The sequence below is a fragment of the Primulina tabacum genome, chromosome 3 (genome assembly GCF_025594145.1).
Source record: "Primulina tabacum isolate GXHZ01 chromosome 3, ASM2559414v2, whole genome shotgun sequence".
Classification (NCBI taxonomy): domain Eukaryota; kingdom Viridiplantae; phylum Streptophyta; class Magnoliopsida; order Lamiales; family Gesneriaceae; genus Primulina; species Primulina tabacum.
In genome coordinates, this window is record NC_134552.1 from 12,188,446 (window position 1) to 12,204,335 (window position 15,890).

At 32.7% G+C, this 15,890-nt stretch overlaps 3 protein-coding genes across 4 annotated transcripts; all 3 read right to left on the bottom strand.

The window, feature by feature from the left end:
• Positions 1–1,427: 1,427 nt before the first annotated feature.
• On the bottom strand, positions 1,428–3,090 carry LOC142538981 (pectinesterase-like). Its single transcript, XM_075644277.1, has 3 exons — positions 2,973–3,090; positions 2,347–2,885; positions 1,428–2,222 (listed from the first exon to the last, which is right to left on the bottom strand). Exons 2-3 carry the CDS (start codon positions 2,687–2,689, stop codon positions 1,807–1,809), a joined length of 759 nt encoding a protein of 252 aa, XP_075500392.1. The 5' UTR covers positions 2,690–2,885; positions 2,973–3,090; the 3' UTR covers positions 1,428–1,806.
• Positions 3,091–4,853: 1,763 nt separating this feature from the next.
• Positions 4,854–7,816, bottom strand: LOC142538982 (pectinesterase-like). Of its 2 annotated transcripts, XM_075644278.1 has the most exons (3): positions 7,604–7,816; positions 5,707–7,573; positions 4,854–5,561 (listed from the first exon to the last, which is right to left on the bottom strand). In XM_075644278.1, the coding sequence occupies exons 2-3, from the start codon at positions 6,032–6,034 to the stop codon at positions 4,879–4,881; spliced, it is 1,011 nt and encodes a 336-aa protein (XP_075500393.1). In that variant the 5' UTR covers positions 6,035–7,573; positions 7,604–7,816; the 3' UTR covers positions 4,854–4,878. The 2 variants fall into 2 exon arrangements, with proteins under 2 accessions (XP_075500393.1, XP_075500394.1); XM_075644279.1 differs by having other exon boundaries at positions 5,707–7,816.
• Positions 7,817–11,706: 3,890 nt separating this feature from the next.
• Positions 11,707–12,327, bottom strand: LOC142538430 (pectinesterase-like). The gene has a single exon (XM_075643750.1). The coding sequence runs from the start codon at positions 12,325–12,327 to the stop codon at positions 11,707–11,709; it is 621 nt and encodes a 206-aa protein (XP_075499865.1).
• Between the last annotated feature and the right edge of the window lie 3,563 nt (positions 12,328–15,890).

Sequence of the window (15,890 nt, forward strand, 5' to 3'; positions counted from 1 at the left end):
GTTAAATATATTTATATTAAATTTCTATTAAAATACATATTTTAAAGTTCTATAAAGATACATAACAATAATAACAACAATTTACGGACACTCTTTTAAAAAAATTGAAAAACATAATATTATATAAAAGCTTTTATATTTTATTTAGTATGATAGAGAGTAGTAAACATAAATTTTATAAAAGTAACACACTTAAAACCATAATCAAAATTAAATAGAATGATATAATCAATGCGGATACTTAAATGTAGTTTATAATTTCAAAAAACATCAAATTTAAATTTGAATTTTAAAAAATAAATTGAAAAAAATTCACATTTAATTACGTATTTATTTTCTATTTTTTTCAAATATTAATGCGGTATGTAAATATATTATTAATAATGATATTTTTTTATAACATATTATTTTTGACAAAAAACTTTGTTTATATATATGTGTGTGCGTGTGAACCATAGAAAAGAAAAGAAATATAAATAATACCCTTAAATCAAAAAATAAAATGTATGGAAAAAATAATAATAAAATTTTGATAATGAAAAATATATTTTAAACTTGAATTTTTGTTGTTTCCATATGCTGGTAGATCGTATCAACGGACTTACAGAGTTTAAGCGCAAAATGTATTTGTGAATGATTTAAAAGTGGTTTATGTTTTCAATTGAGTTCAGTTTCAATTTGAATAAAGAACATAAAAAACACATAATTCATAGATTATATTTAAACTGATATAAAAATGAATTAAATTCAAATTTAAACTAATAAAAGAATTGATATAATCAATTCAAACAATAATTGAAGTTTATATTTTCAAATTTCTTCAATTCACATTTGAATTTTTTTTTAAAAGAAAATATATTCTTTATTACAAAAATATCAATAAAATAGCATAAAATTAATTGTTTTCAATCATTTATTGCAGTTCACTTATTCGAGATTAATGATATATCTTTCTTTTTTTAAAATTGTCATTTTTAAAATTAATTGTTTTCAATCAAATTATATTCAGCGCAACCTCGTTGGTATGAACCATGCGATGGAACCAAGATATTAAATCATGTGATGGAACCGATGTCAAATCTTTGAATGCTATTTATTTTTTCATGATATTTAAATTTAAATTTGAAATTAAAAGTGAAATTTATATTTCAAGAAATTCAATTTTAAAACTGAAATTTGAAAAAGAATTTGATATGTTTTACGGTAATGTTTGAAAAGCCATAGTGTGTAATATAATAGTTTCCTTTGATTAGCTCATATTATGAATGGTAAAATGGGCTATTCAAATAACTAATATTTTGACTAAAAAAGTAAGTGTTTGAAGTATTGGACCGGGTTAATGTATTTTAAACTATATACCAAACCTAAATAGTAGTCTGATCACATGATAATATATATTTTAATGAAAGAAATTTCTTAAATCGGTATTTTAGCTATGAAATAGAGAACGAACACAAAGATAAAATGGAGTGCCAAATAAAAACAAATCAAAATATAATCATAGCATAATCGGGAAGAAATCATGTTTCAGAAAATTCTCACAAATCTAGGTAATAAGGTATTTTAGTTAAACCAATCCACTTTTGTCCTTGTATGAAGTTCCTTGCTGTGAATTTGTTGGCTTCTCTATATTTGATCGTGTGCGCCCATTTTACTCTACTGCTAGTATTTGCCCCTGGCCCCCGGTTATCATATTCGGCATAGTATACTTTGTCTACTCCGTGTCCTTGCCCTGGCCACTCCAACCAGCCTCTTGGATCAATCAGTTTATCCAAGAAACTCTGCATAATCACTGTTGTTGAGTAGTTATGCCAGGGCCGGCCTAAATAGCTCCTCACATTGAACCTCGGCAGCAGATCTGGCGCAGCTGCAATAGTGCAGTTTTGCATCACGATGCCTGAAAAAGGATTTTCTGATTCTCTTCCTTGCGCCGTGATGGTATTCGACTGCCCTTGTCGAGGGTCTGCGAGCATATACATTGCAATTTTGAAAGAGCGCTCGTGACTCACCAAATATAAAATCTACAGTTCCATAAATATCGCACTCCCTGAAAAATTGGATGCCCTGCCAGACATACAACGTATCCTGATACCCTAGGAATCGACATCTGTAGAAAGCAGAATATAGACCTTCGATTGTCACAGCCACTGACTGGTTCATGTTTACACCAGCAGTGTTCTCAAAGGTAACTTCTTTGGCCACAAAACCGTTAGCAGCGACTCCTGAAAATAAATAACATAATAATCTGAATGAAATAATTCAATTGAAAATGTCTCTCCTACGTTTAACACATACACCACACACTAGTCAAGCAAAATTACGGAAGTCGTGTTGTCATGTACTTACTAACTGTCGCTGTGTCGTAAGTTAGGAAGCCCATGTTTTCACTTCTATTCCCGGATATTCTAGTCTTGTCTATCCCATCTCCCACTAAATACAGGTTGATCTTCTCCTTCGGAATAAAAACGTTTTCGTGATAAATTCCTGCTCTTATCTCGATGTAAGTTATCTCTGAAATTGCTTGGGAGATAGTGGTGAAGTTTCCACTACCATCCTTGGCAACTATGAAAGTCCTTTGCGGGTATACACCGCGTAATGCTGAGATGAGAGATAACACAATACAAACGTAACTCACAATTAATTGTTTCTCCATGCTTCTTTTACTGTTTTTCCTGCTCAAAACTTGCATCGTTAGTAAGAACAAAAATATATGATATTAATTCTATGTTAATGTCTAATTAATTTAGAATTAACACAAACGTAAAAGGGCTAGCACGTATGATGATGGATGTAATATTAAGCAAAGTAGACGGAATACTAGGAGTGATCCGTCAACTGGTAAAGAAGACATCGGATCCCCGCATGTTGGAGTGTCTCAACAACGGCTGTTAAATAGAGTACGATCTCAGCACAGATAATATTAAGTATGCGATAGAATATTTGCAATCGAATTCTTTCAGGGAGGCATTAACCTCGGTGAATGATGCCTATGTAGGAGAAGAAGGCTGTGAGAACTCTTTCGCTGAACTTAAAATCAAGTCGCCTATGACGGCTATCATGCAACCATTTTGCTGCTCTTTGTAAAATCACCGAAGACATCATTAGCATCTTATATAAGTAGAGCTATAGAAGATCGCTATATATTTAAAGTATGCATGCATGCTTTAATTCTACAAGTTTGTTGAGGACGAAGGTTTGACTTGTTTGTTTTTTTTTAGCAATTAATTATTCTAATCAAGTGTAGTAAGTAATGATCTCATTGTTTTCCATCTTTCTCATATATATACACGTACATTTGAAATTTCTTCTTGTCAATGTGCTTTAAACGAGTATTAGTCCCTTTAACAAGTTTTCCTTATACTGTGATGCAGTTTACAAAATGATAACATTTACATTTATAGTTTATTAGTTGTTTTTTCTCGTGCATTTACCAATAATTAATTTGATGGCTCTAATAATGTGGCTTATATTAGTAATTATGTGTAGGGTTTCTTTCATTGTTTGTTTTTGGTGCTACCAAAAACGGCTCTAGTGTTTTTTTAATAAAATTGCCGATCCTAATTCACTAGTATGTATATATTTGTTCTTTTACCAATGTGAGAAAGGGAGAATTAATAAAAAATATCAAATTTGTGTAGTTTTTTTTTATAGCAATACGTAGCCTTGGTCACAAGTTTTCACTAGTATTTGTTATCTTACCACTATGAGAAAAAATGAAAATTTAATAGAAAACATGAAATTTTAGTTAGCTTTCTATAAAAATTTGTGTGGTCAATTTTTTTTCTAGTCGAAGAGGTGCATCCAAGTCATATTTATTTTTTAAATTTTACTTATTAGAAGTAAGAGATTAAGACTTTGGCTATATAATTTGCTTGCGAAGTGGACACAACACGACATGATTACGAGGATAAGTATGTTAATAAATATGTCTCCAAATTATTTATTCGTTATTAACATATTTCCATTACATTTCCTCATATTTTTTCAAATATTCGTGCATTTTTTTTATCTCAAGCATGCATGTACTCGAATTTTTCTTTGAGGTTAAATTGCTAAGATTTTTGTATGAAATTTTATTTTAAATTTGGGGTTTTATTCAAAACAGTAAATTAAAAGGAAAAACCAATTTAATTATTAATGGGAAAAATTCAATGTGAGTTTACAGATATATTCTTTGGTTTTTATAGAAAAATGACTAAATTTGATAGTATGATAAGATAATAATCGATAGTGTAATATTTTATTCATAGCACCATTTTTACCCACTTAGGTTTTTATTTTGATGATTCGATCCATTTTGCTAAGCAAGGCCAATTAAGGAACAAAGTGAAGGAATATGTATATATTATTTGAAAATTGCGAGCAAAAAGATCAATTTTAGAAAGCGTGTGTAAGAAAACGCATGACTACAAGAAGTGCGTCTCTACATTGAAATCGAATCCTCGCAGCTTCAACATCGACGTAAAAGGGTTAGCGAGTATCATGGCGGGTGTAATACAGCGCAAACTAACTGAAATATTAACAGTCACCGGTCACATTATTTTACGTCCAAACTAATCAAATTACCATCAAACAAAACTGGAAGAATCTTAATTAATTATAAATCTTCTATTGCTGCTTTTTGTAAAATCACCGAAGACATTATAGGCATCTTATTTTAGTAGGAACTATATTTAAGTATACAAGCTTTAATTCTACACTTTTGTTGAGGACTAAGGTTTGACTTGAATTTTTTTCTTTGTTCTTAATTAGTGTTTTTTAGCAACTAATTATTCTAACCAAACTCGAAAGCCTACATACATGTGTTAAAAAAATTTCATATATTTTTAAAATAATTGAAACGAAAATATAATCATAGCATAACTGGAAGGAATCATGTTACAAATCTAGGTAATAAGGTATTCCAGTTAAACCAATCCACTTCTGTCCTTGTATGAAGTTCCTTGCTGTGAATTTGTTGGCTTCTCTATATTTGATTGTGCGCGCCCATTTTACTCTACTGCTGGTATTTGCCCCTGGCCCCCGGTTCTCATATTCTGCGTAGTATACTTTGTCTATTCCGTGTCCTTGCCCTGCCCATTCCAACCAGCCGCTTGGATCAATCAGTTTATCCAATAAACTATGCATAATCACTGTTGTTGAGTAGTTCTTCCAGGGCCTGCCTAAATAGGTCTTCACGTTCAACCTCGGCAGCAGCTCTGGTGCACTTGCAATAGTGCAATTTTGCATCACGATGCCTGAAATTTTTTTTCCTGATTCTCTTCCTTGCGCAGTGATGGTATTCGACTGCCCTTGTCGAGGTCTGCGCGCATAGACATTGCAATTTTGAAAGAGCGCTCGTGCGTCACCGAATATAAAATCTACAGTTCCATAAATATCGCACTCCCTGAAAAATTGGATGCCTTGCCAGACATACAACGTATCCTGATACCCTAGGAATCGCCATCTGTAGAAAGCAGAATATCGACCTTCGATTGTCACAGCCACTGACTGGTTCATGTTTACACCAGCAGTGTTCTCGAAGGTAACTTCTTTGGCCACAAAACCGTTAGCAACGACTCCTGAAAATAAATAACATAATAAGAATGTAAGTGTCTCCTTAACGATAGCATTTGGTTGAAATGGTCTCTCTTACGTATGTTAAGCACATACATATAAACACACCAATCAAGCACAATTATGGAAGACATGTTATCATGTATTTACTGACTGTGGCTGTGTCGTAAGTCGGAAAGCCCATGTTTTTGCTTCTATTCCCGGATATTATAGTCTTGTCTATCCCATCTCCCACTAAATATAGGTTGATCTTCTCCTCCGGAATAAAAACGTGTTCGTGATAAATTCCTGCTCTTATTTTGATATAAGTTATAATTGAACTATAGCGTGGTGCTGCTGAAATTGCTTGGGAGATAGTGGTAAAGTTTCCACTACCATCCATGGCAACTATGAAAGTCTTTTGTGGGCATACACCTCGTAATACCGAGATGAGGGATAACACAATACAAGCGCAACTCATAATTGATTGTTTCTCCATGCTTCTTTTCGTACTTTCCTGCTCAAAACTTGCATCGTTAGTAAGAACACAATATCGGATGTTAATTCTATGTTAATGTCTAACTATTTTAGAATCATAGAGCTTTTTTGTCAGCATGATATACTAAAAGAATCTTGGTGTTCGGAGTTGACAGCAGACATGGTGTATTGGAACGAGATTGACCTCTAACGCACTAGAATAAGATGTGAGTTTTAAGTTGTAAATGTCAGTGTGTGCCTGTGTACTTCAGATTTTTCATGCAGCTATATGTTCTTCGGGAAAACAAAAGTTAAATCCCTCAGCTGGTTGTACGAACAAATTGATTATATGCTTCAACAATGTCATTCTAAACTGGTGATCACCAACGTACTGTTTCTTCTATATCTACACACATTTAACAGATATGTTTTATTTGAGTTGATTTCCCTCATATTCTTGCTCGGTTGCCCCTCTGGACGAGTAAATAAGCACTCAAAACATTGGTCGAATCTAACTTGTGGTAGTGATTTCTTAGAGATGCCAAAATGTGTTATTTGAGTCACGTTCTGTGAACTTATGATAGGAGAGTTTCTTTATTAAAATTTAAATTAAAGAGAACTTACTCTATTATCCAGAGTTTAGAATAGTATACCTAATTGATCAATATGATTGATTTAGAATCACTTGCTCTGAGTGGGTTTAATCTACTCTCCTCTTTTAGGGACACCTCAATTCTGATTTCAAAGGAGTGCTGTTGTTTCCATTCGTAATATATATTTGTCAAATATCATGAATATAAGAGAATCACTAGTCATGGGCATAGGTAATTAATGTTTCAGTAATTTGACTTATGTTCCTTCATCTATACAGTGTTGAGAGCCTGCTGGCAAGTTGCTAAAATCATATGAACTATATCTTCATCGCATGGAAAGACACAAAAATGAGAGAATTCAGGTTTTTGTTGATCTTTATATGTTAATAATTCTTCTACGTTGCTAAGATTTCTTCACTATTTAACAATTGGCAGACATACTGAAGCAACAGGAACGAAAAGTTGATGGCTAATCACTATGTGCTATGAGAAATTTTTAGACTCACGACAAGGTTAGTCCTTGCCATGAGAATTTACTAAAAACTGATATGGGCAAGCCTGAACAAACATGGCCTCAAGAATATTTGCCTGAGATGCAATCTAGGTTGGTAAATATTGGGAGTAAGATGGACCTACCACAAACATCATCTACAGATGAAACTCCCATGAAAGAAGTAAGACGAGGTGGAAATGAAAAATGTTTTAGTGAGGATACAGTTGTGGGTAAGTTTGTAGATACTGCCATAGTTGGGAAATCTGATGCAGAAAATTCACGGCATCATGGTCTTGTGGAATCCACAATTAACACAAAAGAGGCCATGAATGACATCAATATCATGTTTCGAAAGCCATTATAGCCATCAATACTAACCGTAGAGGAGACAGAAACAAGTCCAAAACTGGTGACTTCTTGAACAAAGGACTTGAGGCTTTCAAGGATGAGAGCATACGTGCTGAGGTTGGGTGGTCTCTCAGCAGAACTTGTCCAAGGATTCAACATTTCCACGAATCCAAAAAGGATTCAACATTTCCACGAATCCAAAGATCTGATGTTAATGATCCCCTAAAGAAACCATTTGAAATCTATGTTGACAGCGATAGAAAACTCATGATGCTCAAGAGAAATCATTGAGAAAGGTGTTCAAGTTCAAAAATCTTAAAGTGTTTGATAATATATGCATGCTTGTAATTTCGATAGTTATAGAAATGAGAATGAATGGCCAACGATGGATTCTTTTTCTCATCCATTTACCAGAAATGAATTTGATGGCTCTATTGATATGTGGTTTATATTAGTAATTAGGTGTAATGTTTGTTTCATTGTTTGTTTTTGGTGTTACCAAATAAGGCTCTGGTGTTTTTTAATAAAATTACATATCCTTGTTCGCTAGTATCTTTTACCAAGGTGAGAAATGGAGAATTAATAGAAATTATCAAATTTGTGTAGTTTTTTTTTTTTTATTGCCATACTAGCATAGGTCACAAGTTTTTACAAGTATTTGTTATCTTACCGTTACGAGGAAAAATGAAATTTTAATAGAAAACATCAAATTTTAGTAACCTTTCTATAAACATTTGTGTGGTCAATTTTTTTTTTTAGTCGAAGAGATACATCCAAATAATATTTAATTTGTAAGTTTACTTATAAAAAGTAAGAGATTAAGACTTTGGCTATATATTTTGCTAGTGATGTGGACACGACCTGATTACAAGGATGAGTATATTGATAAATATATCTCCAAATTATTTATTCGTGATTTACATTACCTCGTACTTTTCAAATATTCGTGCATTTGCCATCTCAAGTGTGTACTTGAATTTCTCTTTGGGGTTAAATTGCTAAGATTTTTTTATGAAATTTTATTTTAAATTTGGGGTTTTTTTCAAAACAGTAAAATAAAAGACAAAGCCAGTTTAGTTATTCATGAGAAAAATTCAATGTGAGTTTAGAGATAAATTCTTTCTTTTTTTATATAGAAAAAATGACTAAATTTGATAGTGATAAGATAATATTCAATAGCATAACATTTTATTCATAGCACCATTTTTTTACCTACTCATGTTTCTCTTTTGATGTGTCGATCCATTTTGATAAGCATAGGCCGGTTAAGATAGAAATTGAAGAAATATGTATATATTATTTGAAAATTGCGAGCAAAAATTTCCATTTTAGAAAATTTACATGACATTGATAGAAAGCGTGTGTAAGAAAACGCATGACTACAAGAAGTGCGTCTCTACATTGAAATCGAATCCTCGCAGCTTCAACACCGACGTAAAAGGGTTAGCGAATATCATGGGGTGTAATACAAGGCCAACTAACTGAAATATTAACAGTGACCGGTCACATTATTTTACGTCTAAACTAATCAAATTACCATCAAACATAACTGGAAGAATCTCAATTAATTATAAATGATCTCCTTAAAAAAATGATTACGAACTATTTCTGTACAAAATTTGCAAATTTGAAAAAGAAAAGTCTATAACAATTATTTTTCAAGTATTTGCAAACACTACCTAAAATTGTGTTCGACTATTTTAACTTAGAGCAGCTGTTTTAATCCATAAATCTTTTTTTTAAGATACTCTGCATTTCCTCATTTCTTTTTGGCGTCACAGCTGGTTTTTTTTTTTTTTTTTTTTTTTTTTTTTTGTATAAGCAAATGTGGAACAATTTTGTCACTAATTACCAAACAAATTTCAGTTTAATTTTGTTTGTAGAAAAGGACTAAAAAATATGGAGTGTGCTAAGATAATATTTGATAGCCCACCATGTGATTCATAAAACCATTTTTAGCCCTCTTTCTATTTTTATGTGTAGATCAATTTTGAAAAGTAATAGGCCAATTAAGTTATAACGTGAAGAAATATGTATATATATTATATTATTTAACATTTGAAAACAAAAAAAATTCCATTTTAGACAATTGGCATTATTAAGGCTACAAAGGTAAATTAACAATTTGAGACACTTTTTACCTTTTTTATTGCAAAAATATACTTAAATACTCTTTCCTCTACATAGATATAGACATATTTTTACTCTTATTATCATATGTGATCAGATTCCACTTAAGTCTCCATGTTATTATTCATCACTCAACGATTGAGTTGGTGTAAATTTTCAAATGTCTCAAATTACGATTCGGATTTCAAGGTACAACTTGTCTGCAAAATGTCTCGAGTTCGAAACCCGGTGACAACTGCTCCAACTAAAAAAAATAAATTAGTTGTGATGACAAAAAATAACTGGTCTCATGGTTATCCAAATTTTATGTATAACCAACTAGGAAACATGCTAATTTACGTTTATAATAAAATATTTGGTTCAAATTGAGTATTACAAATTTATAAAAACATGGTGTGGCACCATTTTAATATTGTGAACTAAATTCATCCGAATGTTATTTTTTTAAAAAAATGACCACTAATAACGGGTTTAGTTTTCCATGGGCCTTGGGTCCAACAAGAGTAATTAGCGAAGGTACTTTAATCCAGAAGTCATCTTCACAATATGAGCCCGTTAGGCGAATTTGTTGTCCTCTCTCTTTATGGGCCTCAGAAGGTCCACTAAGTTGATATACTTATTATAATTCATCAGGGATCGATTGTGTAGAATTTGATATATATGTAAAAAAAAAAAAAAAAACTATATCTTAATCATTGTAAGTGCGTAACAAGTCTGGTTTCTATAATTTTTAAATACAATAAATTTATTTAAATTAAAACAAATGGATGACTAAATTTAGTATCTTACATCCTTACATTCCAGCTTTCGATTGCGATAAATTTTATTTTGGTCTTTTCAATTGTGTTTGATTTTGTATATTTAGAGATGTTTATTCCAGGCAGGCTTAGGGGCGTTAGGGCAGCCATTTACGCGTCTTTTTTGGGCGCCCCAAGGCCCCCAACGTCTCTTATAGGCGTTTGGAGCTCGAATTTTTCCTCTGATGCTATCGTTTCGAGTTTTCCTTAATTTCATTTCTTGATTTCCATTCATTAATTAAGCCTAAAAATTATAACAGTAATGAAATTACATCAACAACTTTCGCCTAGAGATTTGCATAATATTTAATATATACTAAATAATATCATAGTAGTTTTTCTAATTTTATTTACGACAAATTCTCAAAATCAATAGCCAACTCTACGGAATTATGATACACGTGTGTGTGTGTGTGTGTGTGTGTGTGTGTGTATACATGTCAATAATTAGTCTTATATTTCAGTAATCAATATGGATTCTGATGATTTGAATAAGAGCAGGATTTTATACGAATAAGAATTAAAAACTTTGATTTCATCACTCAATTAATTTATACAAATCCATTCTTTTTTGGAAGTAGAATAAATTTTTGTTTTTGAAATTAAACATTTCCTTTTTTTTCATTTCATTGATATCGTTGGTATCTTTACTCATCATATATATTTCACAAATATATAAAGAGTCTTTGCATATATATATTCGTGTGTAAGAAAATGGCAAAAAATGTAGTGTTATCGATTGTTGTTGTTTTGGTGTCCATCTCCTTCTTTAGCCAAGGCAATGCAGACATGTCGTTGATAGAAAGTGTGTGTAAGAAAACATTCGATTATAAGTTATGTGTCTCTTCTTTGAAATCGAATCCTCGCAGTTTCAACACCGATGTTAAAGGTCTAGCACGCATCATGATAGATGTAATACAGAGCAAGCAATAGAAGATTTGCAATCGAATTCTTTCAGAGAGGCATACACTGACGTGGATGATGTCTATTCAAATGAAGAAGAATGTGAGAACTCTTTCGCTGAGCTTGAAATCAAGTCGCCTATGACAAGTATAAACACTCATTTTGCTGCTTTTTGTAAAATCACCGAAGACATTATAGGCATCTTATTTTAGTGGGAACTATATTTAAGTATACAAGCTTTAATTCTACACTTTTGTTGAGGACTAAGGTTTGACTTGAATTTTTTTCTTTGTTCTTAATTAGTGTTTTTTAGCAACTAATTATTCTAACCAAACTCGAAAGGCTACATACATGTGTTAAAAAAAATTTCATATATTTTTAAAATAAATGAAATGAAAATATAATCATAGCATAACTGGAAGGAATCATGTTACAAATCTAGGTAATAAGGTATTCTAGTTAAACCAATCCACTTCTGTCCTTGTATGAAGTTCCTTGCTGTGAATTTGTTGGCTTCTCTATATTTGATTGTGCGCGCCCATTTTACTCTACTGCTGGTATTTGCCCCTGGCCCCCGGTTCTCATATTCTGCGTAGTATACTTTGTCTATTCCGTGTCCTTGCCCTGCCCATTCCAACCAGCCGCTTGGATCAATCAGTTTATCCAATAAACTATGCATAATCACTGTTGTTGAGTAGTTCTTCCAGGGCCTGCCTAAATAGGTCTTCACGTTCAACCTCGGCAGCAGCTCTGGTGCACTTGCAATAGTGCAATTTTGCATCACGATGCCTGAAATATTTTTTCCTGATTCTCTTCCTTGCGCCGTGATGGTATTCGACTGCCCTTGTCGAGGTCTGCGCGCATAGACATTGCAATTTTGAAAGAGCGCTCGTGCATCACCGAATATAAAATCTACAGTTCCATAAATATCGCACTCCCTGAAAAATTGGATGCCTTGCCAGACATACAACGTATCCTGATACCCTAGGAATCGCCATCTGTAGAAAGCAGAATATCGACCTTCGATTGTCACAGCCACTGACTGGTTCATGTTTACACCAGCAGTGTTCTCGAAGGTAACTTCTTTGGCCACAAAACCGTTAGCAACGACTCCTGAAAATAAATAACATAATAAGAATGTAAGTGTCTCCTTAACGATAGCATTTGGTTGAAATGGTCTCTCTTACGTATGTTAAGCACATACATATAAACACACCAATCAAGCACAATTATGGAAGACATGTTATCATGTATTTACTGACTGTGGCTGTGTCGTAAGTCAGGAAAGCCCATGTTTTTGCTTCTATTCCCGGATATTATAGTCTTGTCTATCCCATCTCCCACTAAATATAGGTTGATCTTCTCCTCCGGAATAAAAACGTGTTCGTGATAAATTCCTGCTCTTATTTTGATATAAGTTATAATTGAACTATAGCGTGGTGCTGCTGAAATTGCTTGGGAGATAGTGGTAAAGTTTCCACTACCATCCATGGCAACTATGAAAGTCTTTTGTGGGCATACACCTCGTAATACCGAGATGAGGGATAACACAATACAAGCGCAACTCATAATTGATTGTTTCTCCATGCTTCTTTTCGTACTTTCCTGCTCAAAACTTGCATCGTTAGTAAGAACACAATATCGGATGTTAATTCTATGTTAATGTCTAACTATTTTAGAATCATAGAGCTTTTTTGTCAGCATGATATACTAAAAGAATCTTGGTGTTCGGAGTTGACAGCAGACATGGTGTATTGGAACGAGATTGACCTCTAACGCACTAGAATAAGATGTGAGTTTTAAGTTGTAAATGTCAGTGTGTGCCTGTGTACTTCAGATTTTTCATGCAGCTATATGTTCTTCGGGAAAACAAAAGTTAAATCCCTCAGCTGGTTGTACGAACAAATTGATTATATGCTTCAACAATGTCATTCTAAACTGGTGATCACCAACGTACTGTTTCTTCTATATCTACACACATTTAACAGATATGTTTTATTTGAGTTGATTTCCCTCATATTCTTGCTCGGTTGCCCCTCTGGACGAGTAAATAAGCACTCAAAACATTGGTCGAATCTAACTTGTGGTAGTGATTTCTTAGAGATGCCAAAATGTGTTATTTGAGTCACGTTCTGTGAACTTATGATAGGAGAGTTTCTTTATTAAAATTTAAATTAAAGAGAACTTACTCTATTATCCAGAGTTTAGAATAGTATACCTAATTGATCAATATGATTGATTTAGAATCACTTGCTCTGAGTGGGTTTAATCTACTCTCCTCTTTTAGGGACACCTCAATTCTGATTTCAAAGGAGTGCTGTTGTTTCCATTCGTAATATATATTTGTCAAATATCATGAATATAAGAGAATCACTAGTCATGGGCATAGGTAATTAATGTTTCAGTAATTTGACTTATGTTCCTTCATCTATACAGTGTTGAGAGCCTGCTGGCAAGTTGCTAAAATCATATGAACTATATCTTCATCGCATGGAAAGACACAAAAATGAGAGAATTCAGGTTTTTGTTGATCTTTATATGTTAATAATTCTTCTACGTTGCTAAGATTTCTTCACTATTTAACAATTGGCAGACATACTGAAGCAACAGGAACGAAAAGTTGATGGCTAATCACTATGTGCTATGAGAAATTTTTAGACTCACGACAAGGTTAGTCCTTGCCATGAGAATTTACTAAAAACTGATATGGGCAAGCCTGAACAAACATGGCCTCAAGAATATTTGCCTGAGATGCAATCTAGGTTGGTAAATATTGGGAGTAAGATGGACCTACCACAAACATCATCTACAGATGAAACTCCCATGAAAGAAGTAAGACGAGGTGGAAATGAAAAATGTTTTAGTGAGGATACAGTTGTGGGTAAGTTTGTAGATACTGCCATAGTTGGGAAATCTGATGCAGAAAATTCACGGCATCATGGTCTTGTGGAATCCACAATTAACACAAAAGAGGCCATGAATGACATCAATATCATGTTTCGAAAGCCATTATAGCCATCAATACTAACCGTAGAGGAGACAGAAACAAGTCCAAAACTGGTGACTTCTTGAACAAAGGACTTGAGGCTTTCAAGGATGAGAGCATACGTGCTGAGGTTGGGTGGTCTCTCAGCAGAACTTGTCCAAGGATTCAACATTTCCACGAATCCAAAAAGGATTCAACATTTCCACGAATCCAAAGATCTGATGTTAATGATCCCCTAAAGAAACCATTTGAAATCTATGTTGACAGCGATAGAAAACTCATGATGCTCAAGAGAAATCATTGAGAAAGGTGTTCAAGTTCAAAAATCTTAAAGTGTTTGATAATATATGCATGCTTGTAATTTCGATAGTTATAGAAATGAGAATGAATGGCCAACGATGGATTCTTTTTCTCATCCATTTACCAGAAATGAATTTGATGGCTCTATTGATATGTGGTTTATATTAGTAATTAGGTGTAATGTTTGTTTCATTGTTTGTTTTTGGTGTTACCAAATAAGGCTCTGGTGTTTTTTAATAAAATTACATATCCTTGTTCGCTAGTATCTTTTACCAAGGTGAGAAATGGAGAATTAATAGAAAATATCAAATTTGTGTAGTTTTTTTTTTATTGCCATACTAGCATAGGTCACAAGTTTTTACAAGTATTTGTTATCTTACCGTTACGAGGAAAAATGAAATTTTAATAGAAAACATCAAATTTTAGTAACCTTTCTATAAACATTTGTGTGGTCAATTTTTTTTTTTAGTCGAAGAGATACATCCAAATAATATTTAATTTGTAAGTTTACTTATAAAAAGTAAGAGATTAAGACTTTGGCTATATATTTTGCTAGTGATGTGGACACGACCTGATTACAAGGATGAGTATATTGATAAATATATCTCCAAATTATTTATTCGTGATTTACATTACCTCGTACTTTTCAAATATTCGTGCATTTGCCATCTCAAGTGTGTACTTGAATTTCTCTTTGGGGTTAAACTGCTAAGATTTTTTTATGAAATTTTATTTTAAATTTGGGGTTTTTTTCAAAACAGTAAAATAAAAGACAAAGCCAGTTTAGTTATTCATGAGAAAAATTCAGTGTGAGTTTAGAGATAAATTCTTTCTTTTTTTATATAGAAAAAATGACTAAATTTGATAGTGATAAGATAATATTCAATAGCATAACATTTTATTCATAGCACCATTTTTTTACCTACTTATGTTTCTCTTTTGATGTGTCGATCCATTTTGATAAGCATAGGCCGGTTAAGAGAGAAATTGAAGAAATATGTATATATTATTTGAAAATTGCGAGCAAAAATTTCCATTTTAGAAAATTTACATGACATTGATAGAAAGCGTGTGTAAGAAAACGCATGACTACAAGAAGTGCGTCTCTACATTGAAATCGAATCCTCGCAGCTTCAACACCGACGTAAAAGGGTTAGCGAGTATCATGGGGTGTAATACAAGGCCAAGTAACTGAAATATTAACAGTGACCGGTCACATTATTTTACGTCTAAACTAATCAAATTACCATCAAACATAACTGGAAGAATCTTAATTAATTATAAATGATCTCCTTAAAAAAATGATTACGAACTATTTCTGTACAAAA

Bases quoted from the DNA above. Each gene is read 5' to 3' on its own strand.
- LOC142538981 (XM_075644277.1), bottom strand. From the start codon at position 2,689: ATGCAAGTTTTGAGCAGGAAAAACAGTAAAAGAAGCATGGAGAAACAA. The intron at 2,223-2,346 runs GTAAGTACATGA...ATTTATTTTCAG, and splicing joins TTACGACACAGCGACAGTTA to GAGTCGCTGCTAACGGTTTT.
- LOC142538982 (XM_075644278.1), bottom strand. From the start codon at position 6,034: ATGGAGAAACAATCAATTATGAGTTGCGCTTGTATTGTGTTATCCCTC. The intron at 5,562-5,706 runs GTAAATACATGA...ATTTATTTTCAG, and splicing joins TTACGACACAGCCACAGTCA to GAGTCGTTGCTAACGGTTTT.
- LOC142538430 (XM_075643750.1), bottom strand. From the start codon at position 12,327: ATGAACCAGTCAGTGGCTGTGACAATCGAAGGTCGATATTCTGCTTTC.